We start from the raw sequence: 19,746 nt of genomic DNA on the forward strand, positions 1-19,746 counted from the left end.
TTATCACTTTGACTATTTTGAACAAATTAATATGAAAATACTTCATAACCAGCAATAAAAGTTACCCAAATAAGTTGGAAAAAAAGAGCTCATGAATAAATGAGTTTATTAACAGCATGCAATGTGCAGAAACATTTTGATAGGCTACATACAAAATCTTGAAAATACACTGCAGGCATGAAATGAGCGTTTGTGAATCATAGTATTCAGGCAAGGCATACATTACCTCACTCCACATTGGAGTGTGCTTCCACTGTACAGCACAGGTAAAGGAGATTGGCTGTGTAGCAGCAAGACAATTCAATATTCCAGTGGGGACATCACACAACGTGGCGTCGCTAAAGACGTTATGTGATATCAAAAGTATAAATACGAATCGGTTGCTATAAATAGTGAAAAACTTCCAGTACACTACAAACATGCTACAAAATGTGTTATCACGCTGAATTCATTCTCATGAATGGATAACATTCTGTGCAAACTAGAGACAACACCTGGGACATGGCAGGCAAAATGGTACGTAGTACTGATAAAGATGCCTCCCTTACCCCAGGCACATCCTGTCCTGTCCTGCGTGGGAGTGAGATGAGCCATGAAAATTGCCCTCTTCAAACTGCTAAACTAATGAGGATCAGTTCCAGGTGAATGCATACCACTCTTCTGCCTAGTAATTACTGTTTCCTTGTTAAGAGATGGCAAAAAAGAAGGGAACATGTTTTAAAAAGTGGGCATAGTGTTAAAATGGCTTTAAAGAAACACTCCACTTTTTTGTTGTTTGAAAATAGGCTCATTTTGCAACTACCCCAGAATTAACAAGGTGAGTTTGACCATTTTTGAATCAATTTAACCAATCTCCAGCTCTGGCAGGAGCACTTTTAGCTTTACTTTAGATTTGTGAATCAGATTAGACCAGGGCTGTACTAACTTAATCCTAAAGGTCCGGTGTCCTACATATTTTAGTTTCAACCCCATTTAAACATACCTGACCCAGCTAATCAAACTCTTTCTAGATATACTAGAACAGGGATGTCCAAACTCGGTCCTGGTGGTCCGGTGTCCTGCTGAGTTTAGCTCCAACTTGCCTCGACACACTTACCAGGAAGTTTTTAGTATATCCAGTGAAGCTGTGGTCACACTGCAATTTTCTCCCAATAGACTTCCATTCATTCGCATGTGAATGCGTCAGACTGGGAAGGTCAGACAAGGTTGTGTGGCAAGTTGCGAAGTTCGCTGCGTTGAAAAGTTCAAGCTTGGTGAACTCTGACCTGCAAAACCGCATCACTTGACTGCGTGAGACCAATCGAGGTTCAAAATATGATCTCTCTGGACAGAAATTTAAAACATGGACCAATCGCTCGCTTTTTTAAATGTCTAATCATCCTTTCTGCAGTGCTGTACGACAGAATTTCGGATGCATAAAACTCTAGTGTGACTGCAACATAAGAGCTTGATTAGCTGATTCAGATGTGTTTGATTTGGGTTGGAGCTAAACTCTCCAGAACACCGGCCCTCCAGGACCAAGTTTGGACACCCCTGTACTGGAAACTTTCAGGCTTATGTATTGATTCCAGTTGGAGCTAAACTATGCAGGACAGCGGCCCTCTCGAACCCAGCTTGGACATCCCTGGATTAGACCATTGGAGTTTAGGTAAAAGAGTTCAGGTAATTTTCCTATTTTAAACTTGACTCTTCTGTAGTTACATTGTGTACTAAAATGAGCTATTTTCAAAAAAAGTGTTCCTTAAAAAGCAGGGTCGAAGAAAGTGTATGTAGAGCCCTAAGGCAGGATGTTGCTGTCGACCCGTGGGTATGGAGTTTCCCATTGATCAAAAACACCAGGGGGTCCCTGGCAGCCTGGGTTCCCTAGTTTTACCACAAACCTCCTCCTATTAATGCCAACTTTGGCTGAGCCCTTTAAACTATGCTCTTACAAATGGCACAAAAGTTTTTATTGTCCCAAGTATAAGTCTTAGCTTGAGCTACTTTCCTGTTCCTGTTTACCACTCTCTTATGCCTCCCGACTCTATTTCACTGTCTTGCCCATAATTAAAACAGAAAACCATTAAAATTGGCTTCATTCATTCTAAAATGAGAAGAGTTTTAGGCAATGTCTAAAAACATGGAGCTTAAGAGAGGGATCTGTAATAATAATAGGGCCATAGTCCATTTTAAAGAGATAGTAAACACTGAATATTCTGTTATCTATTACTCACCTTAATGTTGTTCCACACCTGTATGCCTTTCTTTCTTACGGGTGATTTGAAGAATTATGGTAATTAAACAGTGTTGCTGACCATTGTATGAATAAAATACAATGTGTACTATTTATGTTCCATTGAAGAGGACTGTCTCACTATCAAGTTTAGAGCGGCATAAGAGTAAGAAAATAACGAAGTTGTCATTTTTGTTAAATAACTCCTATTGCACATAATCCTAATCAATCCACAGTGCTTCATAGGTTTGCTTTGTATCATGGTTCAGAGGCTTGATGCTGAAAACAGTTCGTACTACATCTCGATGGATTAGGTCAGTGGTTCTTAATTCCGGTCCTCGTGTCCCCCCGCCCTGCACATTTTGTATGTCTCTCGTATTTGACACACAAGGACCAGTTCATGGATCTTTCAGTTAATTAGTTTAAAATCTGAATCAGGTGTGTTAAGTAAGAAAGACATACAAAATGTGCTGGGTGGGGGGGCCCGAGGACCGGAATTGAGAACCACTGGATTAAGTATAGTTATCAATGTCATTTACTGCAGATTTTCAAGTACAGACTCAAACAGTGGTCATGAGTTTGAGAGAGCCTGAACGAAACCTCATAATCTTCTTTTTGAGCGCATGTGAGGCTTTAATCTTGACCACGGCATTGGGGGGATTTTGGGATGATGAGGAGGACGAAGGGGGCAAGCGAGGGGGAAGCTGTTGAGGCCAGACCAGCCCTCCGCTCTCATCTGAATCACTGGACACCGAACTGGTTCCTGGAGAGAAAGTTTCACTCAGGCTGGAGTCTGAACCATTGGTCGGACCAGTGGATGCCTCCATCCGTTCCTGCAACCTCTGGTTCTGCTCTAAAAGCTGAGCATTTGGTAAATGGTTTCGATCGAACTCCTGCATGTCTTCCTTAAATATCCCCTCATCCTCTTCTTGACTGAGATCTGCCGAGGAGCACCAGAGTCGCTGACTGGGCGGGTAAAATTCATCACTATGATGTCTGCCCATATCCCGTCCAACAGTGTAATATTTGTGCTCAACTTGGGCACCCCATCCTTGAGAAACGCAACTGTCCTCTGAACGAGAGCGAATTGTTGTCTTGGTTGCTGCCCACTGTTCCTCTGGACCCCTTCTAGCAAGGGACCGAAGAAGCGCCCACTTTTGAGATGGAATTGGTTGGTGTTGCTCACGGGACACTGGAGTTGACGTCGTAGGTACGCAAGTGTGATTGCAGCAGGTGTGAATGTGAGGTTTCCTGGTGTCTGACATCGTGGCACGGCGTTCAGTGTAAACCGGTTGATGCCGAGGGGATTCATTGCTGCTGGTATAAACATCCTCAACTAAATACTGATCCACTTCCAAAGAGGACTCTGGCTCCTCACTGCTTAGGGAAGTTGGTCCAATTTGGGAACTGGGAAGGTTGAAATAATATCCATCTTGTGATTGTCCTTCGTTCTCTTCCCATTCCTGCCATTCTGACTGATTGAGTTGAGGGTAACCAGGCGGGTATGTCTGTAACTCTTGCCACTCACTGGGATCAGAGTTGAGTCCTGCTGTAGAACTGAGTTGCCGCCGCTGCAGGAGTCCCAGAATGTACGTCTCCACACGCATAGCCTGCTGGATATCCTCTTCTGTTGGACCATCATCTATCTTCCCTACAGGATCGGCCTCCACATCAGAAGTGAGGCTCATGTCAGGCGTAAAGCTTTCATGCCCATCTGCCATCTGATCTGATACCCACTGAGAGCTATCTTCATCTTCTTCCTCTTCCTCCTCGATGCTTTCGGCAATGCCTTCCAGTTGGGGGTATGGGGCAGAAAATGAGCGAGGCAGGGTTGTGTGTACTTTGGGCTCCATATGACCTTCCCAGTCCAGCATGTAGGCATCTGTCAGTGTGTGAGAAATAAATACTTGATGAGAAATAAAACTAAAGCACCAGGGGTTTTCAAAGATTCTGATCCAAAGGATGCTCAAGTGTGATGATCCCCTTGCAAATGACCTACTTTTTCAAAGGCAGTCATACGCTTATATTATTTTTAGAGATATTTTAATATTTTGAAGGAAAAGTTATGAATTTTATTATCAAGCACAAGTTTTTTTCACACAGCTATTGTGCTAGAGTAGGAACAAAGTTTAAAACATATAAGTAAGATTATATGACTACGGACTCATTGTAATAAAAAGTTAGGTTGTAAAAACCCAACCCAGGCTCATTATGGAAACGTAGCCCCGCGGACGTTTCTGAAGACCGTGAAATACGTCCTGAGAGGTACGTTTTTGTGCAGTTTTTGAATCTGCGAGAGGCCGCTGTGCGTACTTTTTCGCGTCTCGAACACTTCTCAGGAGCGCACTCCGCTTGTGCCCGCGCTGTTCTTGCATAAAAGATACCAGAGGCCGCTATCGAGTGACCGACTTTACGACTGACTGACTGACTGGCTGAACGACTGAACAATCGACCGATCCAGCCACCATCCTCCTCCTTCCCTAAACCCAAGCGATTTACAAAAGCCATCCAGAAAAGAAAAGCAAAAGCCCTCGTCCGATTTTGACCGAGTTTTCGGATTTCACCGCATTCTCGCCCCGTCACGAACTCGTTCGCTTTTATTTTTTGAATTCTGTTATTCATCTTACCTGATTTCTGGAACCGCTCTTCCCCGTACTCAAACCCGGTCGTCGCCGTGGCCGACTCCTCCTCCACCGGGCCACCGCTCCGACAAAGTAACACTACAAGCTAAGCGGAAAAACTGGTTGCGGCGGGAAAGCCCTCCACACGGAGGTGAGCCAACGAGCACGAAGAAGAGGAGCGGCGTCACACACCGCCCCGTAGCATTTGCCCGAAAAAATGAAATGCGGCCATTAGTACCTCAGGCCAAGTAAATCGCAGTCTGCAGATACGTCCGCGGGGCTACGTTTTCAGAATGAGCCTGGGTTGTAAAAACCCAAAGTTGATTCAAATTTAGACAAACCATATTTAAATGTAATTGAAATGTTGGGTGTGTCCATATTTGACCCAACTTTGGGTTAATGCAAGCCTTTTTTAAAGTGTAGCTTCTATAGAAACAGTAATACAACTTGTGCTATACACCATCATGTTTATCATTACAATAATACAGTCCATCATATACTATTTTATTATTAGTTTCTAGTTTACAATATGAACCAGCAAATCTGACGGTTTCAAGTACAGCTATATAACTAAACGTGAATAGCACTGGAAGCTTAGCATATTAATGCTGCAAGTGGCCATGCATTAAAAACAGGCATAAAATGTGTTTCAAGAAAACCCTCACCCATTGATCTGGGCCGGTGACAGGAGACGCTGAGGTTTGGGGAGGAACAGGAACGCAGTGGAGGAGACAGACTCTCACTTTGATCATAAAACCCTAGAGGGATCAAGATATGTTAATCTTATTTTCAGTGTTATTAGCTTTAATTTGAAATAACAGAAATTAGCATGCGCCAACATTCGGTTCATCTGCATATCCACAACAACCGTGCAATTTTGCAGAGCACTATCTGAAGTAAATGTTTCAGAGTCGTGATGTACCTGAACTCGATCCACTGGGACTTTCCAAATCTTCCTCTGTATTCTGTTCACATGCGAGTCCTGAATCCACCCTCATCTCACTGAGCTGCTGTTGCAGGGCCAGCATCAGCAGGCTGGGGGCGCCCTGGAGTCGGTTCTGCAAGAAACAACACAACTGTCATGTTGAATACTGAGGGCAGCTGGAGCATATTCACTATACTGTACATCTGTGCACGTAGTAGACATTCTTAGTCAATCAAAACCATGCACTTACATCAACTGCAAGGCATTTGATCAGATTCATTATGCATTTCTAGAGAATTCATGCCTAGGTTTTTGGGGATTGGGAGTGTTCATGCATTGCTATTTGAGCTCCAGGAATGTGATACAAACATTACTAGATGGCTGTCTATAATACTTGATTCTGATTGGTCAGTCATGACATTCATGTTATTCCCAGACAACATTCGATGAAACTAAAAACACAGGATCATCTAGGTCACAGGTGTCCAAAGTCGGTCCCGGAGGGCCTGTGTCCTGAAAAGGTTAGCTCCAACCCCAATCAAACACACCTAAACTATTTATATATTAATATATTAATATATATATATATTAATCAAGCTATATATATATATATATATATATATATATATATATATATATATATATATATATATATATATATATATATATATATATATATATATATATATATATATTAATCAAGCTCTTTGGGGATACTAGAAACTTCAAGACAAGTGTGTTGAAGGAAGTTGGAGATAAACTCAGCAGGAAACTGGCCCTCCAGGGCCAAGTTTGATCTTGGTGCTTCAAATCCCTCTTATCGTTAGTGAAAGTGTTCTAATCCATATTTATTTGTTTGTCTGTCACGCTGTTGTTTTTGACTTTTTAGCACCACCTTGTGACTGAACAATATGAAGGTTAGTGTATATATTCCGTTGTGCTGTTTTCATTTAAGTCAGCTTTGCCTTTTATTAAAGAATTAATACATTATTACAGCACAGTTTTGCATGTTTTTTTTTATTTTGTGTCAAGTAGCCAACTAGTAAGTGGGATAACATACATCCAGGCATTTTTTCCCCACAGAATAAAGCCCTTCGGTCTCATATAACAGTGTTCTGCTTTGCGTCAGGCTGCCGATAAGCCTGTCTGGCTTTATTCTATGATAAAAACTTAGATCAAGGTGCCCAAACTCTGTCCTGGAGGGCTGGTGTCCTGCATACTTTAGATCCAACCCCAATCAGACACACCTGGGCTAGCTAATCAAGCTCTTCAACCGCGATCACACTGGACTTTTCTCCCTATAGACTTTCATGCATAAGCAAGCAAATGCGTCAGACTGGAAACGCAAGCTTGTGCGACAAGTTTCTCAGTTCACTGCGTTGCAAAGTTCAAGCTTGGTGAACTCTGACCTGTGAAATCGCATCCAGTGACTGTGTGAGACCAATGGAAGACCAAAACATGACCTCTTGAACGGAAATTTAAAATATGGACCAATCGCTTGCTTTTTTAAATGTCTAATCCAGTGGTTCTCAAACTGTGGTACATGTACAACTAGTGGTACATGGGCTTCCTTCTAGTGGAACGCGTATTAATCAAATAGGTCATATGTACATACTACATATATTTAAATAAATTATCAAAAATGACTTATATATGAATATGATGACATAAAGCCTATATTTATAAGGTCCAGGCAACATTTCCAGGTGCTGATAAACCAGGAGTTTTTTCTTTTTTTACTTTTTAAGAACAGTAACCTACCATTTTTAATTTTTAAAAGCACATTTTAATTTAAATGTTCTAGGAACTAAGTGAAGTTTTTAAACTAATTTCAAGAGGAGCACGTGATATAATTGACCGCAGCTGGCCGCCTATCTACAATCATTAGTTAGCCAATCAGATCTATCCCAACTTACTATAAATAGCCTAGCTAGATATTACTCCCTTACCTTCGTTTTCCGAAGAAACCCCCCATCCACCCCCTTTCTCCTCCTTTCCTCCTTTTAAAAAGGGGAGCTCTCGAGAACCACCTGATCTCGTACTCCCCTTACATACTCTATGGACCTGGCGGGAGCCCTGGGCTCAACTATCTCCGAGCTCAGGGTTCTCTCCCGGGACAGCATGCCAAACCTGCTTACAGTTGTCAAGCAATATCTAAGTGTGAACTCTTGAATATGGTTTGTTTTTGAACTGTACAGAGCTTTAGCTGCTTTACTGGACCTAATACGCTACTGTATTTTAACACCGCTCATTATGGTGGTATTGCAAAGACAACTTTTTTTCTGAGGTGGTACTTGATGAAAAACGTTTGAAAACCACTGGTCTAATAATTTGTTTAATCCTGCCTTTTTTCGCAGCTCCATGCAACACAATTTTGCAGGCTCAAACTCTAGCGTGAACAAAGCATAAGCAGGCTTGTTAGAAATGTTCTGGCAGGTGCATTGAGGCAAGTTGGAGTTAACTCTGCAGGACACTGGCCCTCAAGGACTGAGTTTGGCACCCTGGCTTAAATGCACTTTGTTTAGCAATTTATTTTAAACAGGTATAGTTTTAGGCAAAAAATACATTGTATGAGTCAAAATTATTGATTTTGTAAAATGCCAAAAATTACTATAATGTGATTATGATATGCAAAGATCATGTTCATTAAAAACATTTTTAGAATTTCCTTCAGTAAATAAATAAAACACATTTTTTTTAGTAATATGCATTGCTAAGAACTTAATTTACAGAACTTTACCGGAGATTTTCTCAGTATTTAGATTTTCCTGAACCATCAGATTTCAAATACTTGTATCTCGTCCAAATAGTGTCATATCAGTTTCCAGATGTGGACCCTTATGACCCATTTATGATGCAGATGCACCCTCCGGCTGTCCAGAATGAAGTCATAACAGCACATCAACATATATGGGACTTTTAATGCACTTAATGGCACATGTATGTCCCAGATTACTGCTACTCACAGCATAAAACACTGTTGAATCTTAAATATTTTACAACGTCAGTGATATTACAGCCATACAAACTGGTCTCTCATACTCACTACTGATGTAAAGCTACATCTGCATTGGAATGATCTCATTATCTGTTTGAAATCAATGAATGTGAGAGGGTTTGGATGGACAGTGCGCACGTCATCGGTGTAATGTGTGCTTGTGTGCCAGTTATGCAAGCAAACACAACTGCTCCAAACCTGGAACATCAATAATTTACCAAAGACAGGACAGACACCGTTTTGCATGCATTTTTTTTCTAGTCCTGTGGCTAGTGCTTTATAACCTAGTTTTATGTTCTTGACAGCTAATAATTCAACCATCAAAACGCATTTTTAGTTTGGCACCATACTGCAAGTGAACATATGTTTAGGGCAGTCTGGATCTGGTTTTTATTTGACTTAAGTTCATGGTTTAGTTTGTCCAGGAATCACAGTATGTTCCACACCTGGCCCGAATCACCGCTACCAGAGTATTTTGGGGGTTTTGTTATATTTTTCTGCCCTATGACGCAAAGGTGGCTTGACTTGGGTCATTATTTCAACCACCTTCTCTATTTGCAGTTCAGTGTTTTTATTTTCCATAATACAGGGTATAATGATGACTTAACCAATGTTTGGCTGTGCAGATCCAAGACAGATGTGAGAAACACACTGAGGACACTAGACAGATTAAAGTTACAGATTTTTCAGTACAAGTTTAAGTCATATTTAGAATCACTACTTTATACAAGTTGAAGAAGGTTTGCCATACAGTATGATAATACATATTTTGCAGATTAAACCAATATACAATTGTAAAACTTACTGAACAGCAACAGTTTATACATTAAATAGGCTTACTATTGCAATAGTCATTATTAAAGGAGGCTTGAACCCATGGCTAAAGCTCAGAGCCAGAACCCCTCTGTTTTCCATGGAAGATAACTGAAAGAAATAGTAAGGATGGTGCAATTGCTTATACTTATATACTGTTTGCTTGTACTTATAAACACAGGCTCATTGTGGATATGTACCCCTGTCTACATTTCTAGAGAGCGCAAACAATTTAGCCAGAGGTACGTATGGCTGCATTTCGTCTTTAAAACAAACGCTACGAGGCGGTATGGCGCCGTTGATGGCTTCTGTTCCTTTTAGCACTACCAGCTAACCATTTAGCTCCATCCTCAGCTTACTTCCGGCTCAAAACCATGCTTAGCCAACTAGGGTAGCCGCAAGTTCAGTCGTTACAAACATAGTTTGTTGATTTGGTGTTTCCCAAATCCATTGTTCATTGAACATTCGCAAACTGTGTCGCAAACTTCTGCACTTGCAACTACAACTCTAGAGCTGTAGTTAGAAACATAGTTCCTGGCTGTGTTCTATTCCCAGTTATCCCCCAATGCTATTGCTTTCGAACGTTTCAACATTCAAACGTAGAATGATTAAAAAATATATATATTGACATTTGCGTTCCCTTCATAGTGCACTTTGAAAACATTAGCCATTTTGAACGGAGCCGTGGCTCATTGCAAAATGCTAGGTGACCTATTATTTAAGAGCGAAATTTAGGCCTACGTTACATCTCCAAAGCTTGTGAAAACAAAATATACAGCATAGTAATGGTCTAGTAATCTATTGACCTAAAATGCAGAAGTGCATCTGTTTTAGATTTCGCCTATGGGAGAAATGACTGTGAATACAAAACGGCAGAAAACGGTCAAACTACTTTCTCTACAAACAAATGTTTGCATGACTATACAGACCAAGTAGAATAATAAAATAACAAAATATCAGTTTACAACATCAAGCAGCGTAACGAGCAGTTTTTAACGTCTAAAAAATGATTGGAAGTGAATGAGACCGGAAATCTCGAGCCAAAAACATTCAAATAGCCGCTCGTACGCAAAGAATAAGGTCAATAGTAGGCTATTTAATAAAAAATGTGTCTGCAACCTACTGTATATGATATGGACCTAGTGGTTAGAACCTTTCTGCAGTGATTTGAACAGTCACAGTTGTAAAAGTAGACTTCAATAAATAAATAAACAATATCCTACTTTAATAATAATACAGGCCCTATATGTGCCATCTACATTGTAACGTCGGGGGATGACACAAACAACTGGAGGTAAGATCCAATATGCAGGTTTATTCAGCGTCAGGCAAGCAATGGTCAAATCAGGTGTAAACAGGTATATGCAGGCAAATCCAGAATCGTAATTAATATACAGGCAATAGGTCGTAAGGCAGGCGGCTAAACATGAGAACAAGGATAAACAAGGCTAAGATCTAGACAAGGGAAAACAAGACTAGGAGAATGCGTTGTAATGTCATCAACAGATTAACAAGACTCAGCAAACTGGATGGGTGAATGAGTGGCATGTGTGAGTATGACCGGAGAGCATGTATGAATACGTAGTCCAGGAGAAGGCGGAAGTGTAGTCCGTTTGTTGTGTGGGTAACCAGCGATCTATGATGAAATAATAAATAATTAAATATGAAAATCGAGAGCATGTTTTTAGCAAAACTAATATTGGATTTTTTTTAATGCGTGTGCGTGGAAAACAATATAAATTTTATACAAAAAAATGAAGGCCATTTTCTCTAAATAAGTTTTTACTCCGCACCGTTTAGAGCGTCATTATGGGCATTTAACGTTAGAACTAATGTGATTCAAGCGATGGATCTGCGACAGAGAAACTACGTGTTGTGGGAACCACTCGTCACCACATCATTCATTTCCCAAACGATGCATCATACTATGATAGTTCAGCCATAAGTTGTCGTTGTTTGTGAAATGCACCTCTGTATATTGCGCCCTCTGGAGGATTTACATCAGAGAAGGATGCGCGAGAGATATTTGAGATCATTAAAAAACATATATATAATAAAAACTGTGAGCAGACGTGCCTTCGGTTATGCATTTCACTGTCCCCAGAAATGTAGACCTGGGTACGTATCCGTGATGAGCCTGGGTTGTACTTATGATTAATAGAACTGAACATTTATTGGGAGCATCATTGAAAATGTACTGAGATTTGAGTCAAATCCTTTTCTCATCTACGTTCTTGTAAAACAATTATCTTCTGGAACTCAGTGGATTCGTGGCATTACCTGACACGGATTTCATCCATCTATTATAAGACTTGGAAGAACGTTAGCATTTTTCTCCGAATTTAATCGCTCACATGAAACCATGGCAACATGATTTAGCATCTGAGGTTAAAGCTCAAGTGCACAAGAAGAAACGGAAAAGAGCAGAAATAAATAGCAGCCGTCCAGGACAGAGAGAGTCTCAGAAATCAGTTAGATACAGTTTTAAGTCTGCCAGATGTGAACAAAGAGCACCAAAAGCGTGCCGTTTTGAGGATTTCAGGACTAATATCAGCTATTCTTTCTGAAGTCGGACTCAAGCTCGCTTTGTGTTTCCTTGGAGATCTTTGATTTGCTCCATGATTAACTGTCATGAGACAGCATGACGGATCACCTGCTTCGGTGTCTCACCCTCAAAGGCAGGCTGAAGTCTATTTGATTATCAGAGAAGCAGACGGGACCGGAGGGAGATCAGGCTGCATGTGTATTCTCATTATCTGGCTGTCGGGAGCGCCTTGCCTTTAATGTGCCAAAAATGGGACACAACCATCACCCCACTACACACAAACAAAACCCTGCCCCCAGCTATATCAGCACACACACACACACACACACACACAACAGAAGCTGGGTTTTTATCACCCTGTTTAAATGTGCATTTTGAGCTGAGATGAGAAACGAGTGGTGGAAATGGAAAATTTCTAATAAAAATACTCCAATTTGCAAAATCGTTTATTTTACGCCTACTTGGGGCAGTTTTGGTCTTAAAAAGGGTTCATGTAAATCCTAAAAGATGGAAACTCATTTACTGAATTCACTCTGACATGGCAAACGTGACTAATCAGCTTCCTCCATTATGTTTCGCTATGCCTATTTCCAGAGTTAGTAAAAGGGCTCGTAAAATCACTCTGGATGCCTCGCACCCAGCACACTCCCTGTCCAAACTGTTACGCCCTATTCACACGGGGCTTCAGCGTCAACGCTTGACTGAAGGCGTGTCTGAAGTTAGGGCTAAAACGATCGTCATAGAAGCGTCAGTTAAAGCAATTCAGTCAGCAATAGGCCACTGTCTAGCTGGTGTATTTGCATACAGCGATCTGATTGGCTGACGCTTCCGTCGGCGCTTGAAAAGTTGAGCTAGTCCCAACTTCTGCAGCGAGCAATGTCTCTGAAGCGGCGCTGACGGATCCACAATGCAGTTCGGCAACGTCTGACGTCACCCATTCAAAGTGAATGGAAAGTGTTGACGCTGACGCCCCGTGTGAATAGGGCGTTACCGTCTGGTCGGCACTTCAGAGCACCAAACACAAAAACAGCCAGACACCGGAAAAATTTCTTTCCTAAGGCCATCTACCTCATGAACAGTTAAATATTCCCCTACTGTGCGATAAATATGTGCAATACTTTCCCATACGCACTTGTACACAGCACCTTATATCAATATACAACGCAATACTTTCTCCATACGCATTTGTACACAGCACCTTATATCAATATACAACGCAATACTTTCTCCATACGCATTTGTACACAGCACCGAATAACCTGTATATTTATAACTAATCTGTACACAACTCAACATCCAGATCTTTTTGACTAACTGCATCTCTTTAATGTCTATCATGTTTTTTTCATATTTTGTGTTGTCACTTTATGTATACTGGAAGCTTCTTCAGCCAAAACAAACTCCTTTTGTGTGAGAAACACACTTGGCAATAAAACTGATTCTGATTTTACTGTTGGTTGCTAGGTTACCAATACTACATCTAGCTGCTCTAACAACTTGATCAGGGAAGCCTAATCTTTTTTTTATGAGGGGTCAAAAACTAATGTTGATTGAGGGTGGAGAGCCGAAGGTAAATATACCAAAATATTAAATTAAAGTTGCCATGGTAATTACATAATTAATATTTAAAACTAAATAAAAAAATTATTTAATTGTATTAATAATTATGTAGTTTTTTTTTTTTTTTACATTTTATACTGAACGTCTTTTTTTAATACTGAACGTCCATTTGTGTTCAAGGCTGAATACACGAACCAGGATGCACCTTCTTTTGCCTTAATTTGCTCACTGATAATCCCTTGAGTGACAGTATTTACATTTTTAAAAATCTGATTCATGCACAATATTTAATTGACTTATTACATTTCAATTTGCTTTTTTTGTAGCTTAACAATTAAACAAACAACAAAAAGGTTAAAATTAGGTTAACATCAGAAATGACAATCTCTGTTGGAGGCATTCATCCCAACCTTGCCATCATTTGTCGTGGATAAAAGGGTGGGGGTGGGGGGGGTCACCTCTACTTTAAACATCTCTGAACTTGATACACATGAACAAATGTTGGTTTTTCGTGTTTTAAGGGGACTTTCCAACCTTACCTCTAAGCCAAACCCTTGCAGAAAACATTCTGCTGTTTTACCTTTTCAAAACAATTAATTCTGGAATGATTTATGAACCATTTTCTTTATGGGAACTAAAATGATGTCGCCAGAAGGTCAAATTGACTAGTATTGCTATACTTGTGGGAACCAAATGTCCCCACACAGTGATGCATACCAAGTGTACACACACAAAGACACATTTTTGGTTTATCACACAATTTCGGTCATTTTTTTGGAGGGGACTCTCTATAGATGCATTGATGTTTATTATTATTATTAATATTATTAGTATTATTAATAATAGTATTAATAATGGAGTGTCACAGTGGCGCAGTGGGTAGCACGATTGCCTCACAGCAAGAAGATCGCTGGTTCGAGCCCCAGCTGGGTCAGTTGTCATTTCTGTGTGGAGTTTGCATGTTCTCCCCGTGTTGGTGTGGGTTTCCTCTGGGTGCTCCGGTTTCTCCCACAGTTCAAAGACATGCACTATAGGTGAACTGAATAAGCGAAATTATCCGTATGTGCGCGAATGCAAGAGTGTATGGATGTTTCCCAATGTTGGGTTGCAGCTGGAAGGGCATCCGCTGCTTAAAACATATGCTTAATAAGTTGGCAGTTCATTCCGCTGTGGTGACCCCCAGATTAATAAGGGACTAAGTCGAAAAGAAAATGAATGAATGAGTTGGCGGTTCATTCCACTGTGGTGACACCTGAATAAATAAAGGACTAAGAAAAGAAAATGAATGAATAATAAGTTTATTTTGTATATCGCTTTGTGTTTTTACTGTACAGACAGAAAACATCCGCAGTTTTACATTGTCAGATTACTTAATTCTGGGTTGTTTATGCACTGATTTCCTCATGGAGACAAAAAAATCCCCACAAGAGAATTTGGACATTTGGTCCCCACAACATCATGAATACCAGAATCACAAACACACTGCCTCTCTGACAGTCCTACAGCACAACATACATCACTAAACTGCTCCTAATTACAGACGCACACACATCCACACAAATGCAGCAGGCAAGCGTTGGCCTTGAGGGCTGATGCGGTGCGTTTGAACAGATGTTGTATGTTGTACGCACAAACTAGTTAAAATAAAGCGTGGTTCCCAACTACAAAGCTGAACTACAAATGAGTCTTGTGGGTAACACTGGTTTGATGCACAGGGACTAACATGAAACAACTTGCATGAAAACTGTAAAGATTTCTCCCGGTTACGTTGTTAATTATATAATTAACAGGGATGCATGTGTAATTACATGTTACCCAAGGCTGTGTGAGCAGTGCGCACCAAACTCTGCAGTTGCCTAAGGAAAACAAAACTGATTGACTTTCTATAATTGGGTAATTAACAGATGCAGTTGGAATCACTCAGGAAGACAAAGATGGATGGATGGATGGACTGACAGGATTTGGATGGATGGATGGATGGATAAACTGGAGGATAGATAGATGGATAGATGGATGGATTTACCTATAGACAGATAGATGGATGGATGGATGGATGGATGGATGGATGGATGGATGGATAGATGGATAGATAGATAGATAGATAGATAGATAGATATAGATAGATAGATAGATAGATAGATAGATAGATAGATAGATAGATAGATAGATAGATAGATAGATAGATAGATAGATAGATAGATAGATAGATAGATAGATAGAATAGAATAGAATAGAATAGATGGATGGATGGATGGATGGATGGATGGATGGATGGATTTACCTATAGATAGATAGATGGATGGATGGATGGATGGATGGATGGATGCATTGATGGATAGATAGATAGATAGATAGATAGATAGATAGATAGATAGATAGATAGATAGATAGATAGATAGATAGATAGATAGATAGATAGATAGATAGATAGATAGATAGATAGATAGAGGCTTTGATGAGTGAAACTCTCCTCAGTGTGGCAGGTTGAGGGATGTTTTCCGGTGGTCTCAGGGCGGGGCGGAGCTTGTGAGCCGCTGACAGCTCATTTGGGTGACACGCCTCCAGCTTACCCGCACGCACCCGTCCCGCGAGAGTCGGGCTTATTAATATTCCGCTCCATGCGCCTTTTGTCTGATCCCATCTATGGGGGTAGAAACTCCAGGGAAAGAGAGACTGCTTATTTGATTTCTCTCACCGCCTTTTCACGGGCCCTTTATTGAAAACTAAGTTAGAGTGAGGTCCTAACCCTGAAGGCGGACGAACTGATGGACAGGTAATGAAAGGTCAGCAGGGACTACACGCTCTGCTAGTTTAGAAACAGCAATTTGATAAACACTGTGCCTCCTCAGCCTACTTGAAAACAAAAAGAAAGAATTATAGGTTATATACTGTTGAAGTCAGAATTATTCGCCCTCCTGTGATTTTTTTTTTCTTTTTTAAATATTTCCCAAATGATGTTTAACAGAGCAAAGAAATTTTTACAGTATTTCCTACAACTTGTTTTCTTCCGGAGAAAGTCTTTTTATGTTTTATTTGGAGAATAAAAGCAGTTTTTAATGTTTAAACCACTTTAAGGTCTCAATATTATTAGCTTCCTTAAGCATTTTTTTTAATTGTCTACAGAACATATAATTACTTGTTTATTTACCCTAACTTGCCTAATCAACCTAGTTAAGCCTTTAAATGTCACTTTAAGCTGTATAAAAGTGTATTGAAAAATATCTAGTCAAATATTATTTGCTGTCATCATGGAAGAGATAAAAAAAATCTGTTATTAGAGATGAGTAACTATTATGTTTCAGGCCCGCAGTCAGGGGCGTGGGGGTGTTCGGGTGGTTCAAAAGACCCACCCTCCCACTGGCCAGAATTTGGCCACTATATGAGCACATTTGTCCCATTTTTTGACAGTATGTCATCATAAATTGTAAAAATAAGTGATAAAGACAAATTTATTTTTTACTTATTCAATGTTATAAATTCTGACTTAGGAAATGAGCTGGCCAGTTTTTATTTACCTACAGGCTACAATTTTTAATGTTTTTTTTTTTGGGTTGGGGGGGGGGGGGGTTGGGGGGGTTAATAAGTTTTATTGGATTCATAATTATTTTTTTAATGATTAATGATATTATTTTTTTCATACTTCTTTATTCAAAATGTTTAAGATTCTAATCTCATAAAATTATTTATAAAATCGTAATAACTTACAGTTTAAATGCACATTTTTTAAATAAACACTGTGGTAAAACAGCATGGTGAGTACTTTGACAAAATTGCTAAATGCAATAAAGCGAATGCAGCAAAAATTAGTGTGTAAAATAAAATGTCACAAAAATTTTATATATTTATATATTTTATAAATTGTATAATTTTCTATTGAAATTGAGGAGAATAACTGCCAAAGCTCCCTCCAATAGGCTGGCTATGGCTCTGTGTTTAGAAATGTGTTAAAAAATCTTCTCAATGTTAAACAGAAATTGGGGAAAACTATATACAGGGGGGCTAATAAATCTGACTTCATCTGTCAAAAGTCAAAATTATTAGACAAGTTATTGTATAACGATGGTTTGTTCTGTAGACAATTAAAAAAATATATAGCTTAAAGGGGCTAATAATTTTGACCTTAAAATGTTTTTTTAAAGGTTTAATTATATAGCTTTTATTCTTGCCGAAATAAAACAAATAAGACTTTCACCAGAAGAAAAAACATTATCAGACATAATGTAAAAATGTCTTTGCTCTGTTAAACATCATTTGGGAAATATTTTAAAAAGAAAAAACAATCAAAGGGGGGGGCTAATAATTCTGACTTCAACTGTATATAACTACATATTTAATTATTATTAGATTATACCTAATACTTATTAAAGAAATTTTAATATACTAATATTTTTTTAGTCACAGAACATATCGTGAAATTGAAAGAGAATACAATTAAATTCAAGAAAAATTTTAAAAAAGCAAATTACAACCTACAAAACTTCAACATTTTCCATTTTAGATTTTTTGCTTCTCTTGATTTTTCCTCTTTTTTTAGATTTGTATTTAATATTTTTCTATAGCAAATACATTTAGATGTACTAGTTTTTGGACCGTTATTGTAAGTTATTGTGTTAGATAAGCTCCAGATTTGGCTTCGGTACTGCATATCTAATGAATATGCACAAATGTAATATAGTAAAGCCTCTTATTAAAAATATGAATTTAAAAGATTTGTGAGGGGTGTACTTATATATGCTGAGCACTGTAATTGTAATAAAAATTAAACAATGTAATAACTAGCTATAATAATACTAATTCAAAAAAGTTAAATAATATATATATATATATATATATATATATATATATATATATATATATATATATATATATATATATATATATATAGCCGAAGTGAGGCTTCCCTTTTCAGCAAATCTTTAAATCCATGCAGAGTGAACAATGGGTAGTTAAAGGTCTACAAACCCCGCCTCCTTTTCCAAGTGCACATCAATCACAGCTGTCAATAACACACACTCGCCATTAAAAGAAAATTGCCTTTAATTATATCACACAGATGCTTCTCTGCTCTATTAAATCCCGTTGGTGTTATAAACCCTTTCTGACACACTGCAGGTTTCACGTGCCACTTACGTAACACCAAAAAAGTGGATGTTTTGACCAAACCCCTTGCGTGTTGGTGCACATAACTTTCCCAACACTTTTCAGACCTTGAGAGGATTTTAAAATGGTGTTCGTCGTCAGAGAACATGTCGCACCTACCAGCTGTCGTCTTAAAGTGAGCTGCTCCTGCTCTCTGCTGCTGCGGGCGGGACCCACATCACCCCAAGCCGGGTATCCCGGCACCGAGTCCCCGAGAGACAGGGCACCGAGGACCAGACTCTCCTGCCGTTGCTTCAATATCTCCAGTTCACAAAGCCAGGTCAAACCAGCCTCCAGACGCTCTTTATTCCGCCCGCGCTCCTCTTCCATCTTCAGAGGAATCCCGAGCCGAGGTCCTCCAGGAGCGCGCTTTAAATCTTCCCTACAGAACAAAAGCAATCAATCTCCCGATATGACCTGCTGCGTCAGACTGGTTCTGCTTCAAAGTGTGCACGTTGCAAAGAGATGATGCTCATTTAGGCTTGTTAGTTGTCCCCTTCACGCACGCGCTTCTATTGCTAGTGTTTTGGGCATCTCAGTTTTGAATCTTTCCCTCACGCCCCTCACATTGCTGCACATCGAGGTGTTCCCTGCTCATTAGAATACTCCTCCCTGCACGCCGTGATTCGTTGATTCCGCTCTATCCCCGCCCTATTAGGGATTTCCCACACGCTCATTGGTCAGTCCCACAGAAGATTAATTTGCATGCAGACCATGGCGGGTCTTCTTCGTGCGCTCGACCATCCATGGTCGGATGAATGAATGCACGCGTGGACGCGGAGAATATTAATTTGTCTGGTGCGAAAAACTGACAGGTCAAACGACAGACGTTATAATGATGATTAATGACTGCTAGGAAGATATTTCGGGTATGTTGGATATGACAGAATGTTGTCTATCTCTCTTTTTAAACAAGGAAACTGGAGCAGGATT

The 19,746-nt window shown here is 39.6% G+C and overlaps 1 protein-coding gene across 2 annotated transcripts; it reads right to left on the reverse strand.

The window, feature by feature from the left end:
• Nucleotides 1–89: 89 nt before the first annotated feature.
• dact3b (dishevelled-binding antagonist of beta-catenin 3b) lies at nt 90–19,356 on the reverse strand. 2 transcript variants are annotated; one of them, XM_001340960.6, is made up of 4 exons: nt 18,934–19,356; nt 5,756–5,891; nt 5,499–5,591; nt 90–4,094 (listed from the first exon to the last, which is right to left on the reverse strand). In XM_001340960.6, exons 1-4 carry the CDS (start codon nt 19,141–19,143, stop codon nt 2,773–2,775), a joined length of 1,761 nt encoding a protein of 586 aa, XP_001340996.1. In that variant the 5' UTR covers nt 19,144–19,356; the 3' UTR covers nt 90–2,772. The 2 variants fall into 2 exon arrangements, with proteins under 2 accessions (XP_001340996.1, XP_021323580.1); XM_021467905.3 differs by having other exon boundaries at nt 18,930–19,356.
• Nucleotides 19,357–19,746: the final 390 nt, after the last annotated feature.

Source organism: Danio rerio, chromosome 18, assembly GCF_049306965.1.
Source record: "Danio rerio strain Tuebingen ecotype United States chromosome 18, GRCz12tu, whole genome shotgun sequence".
In the NCBI taxonomy this organism is placed as follows: domain Eukaryota; kingdom Metazoa; phylum Chordata; class Actinopteri; order Cypriniformes; family Danionidae; genus Danio; species Danio rerio.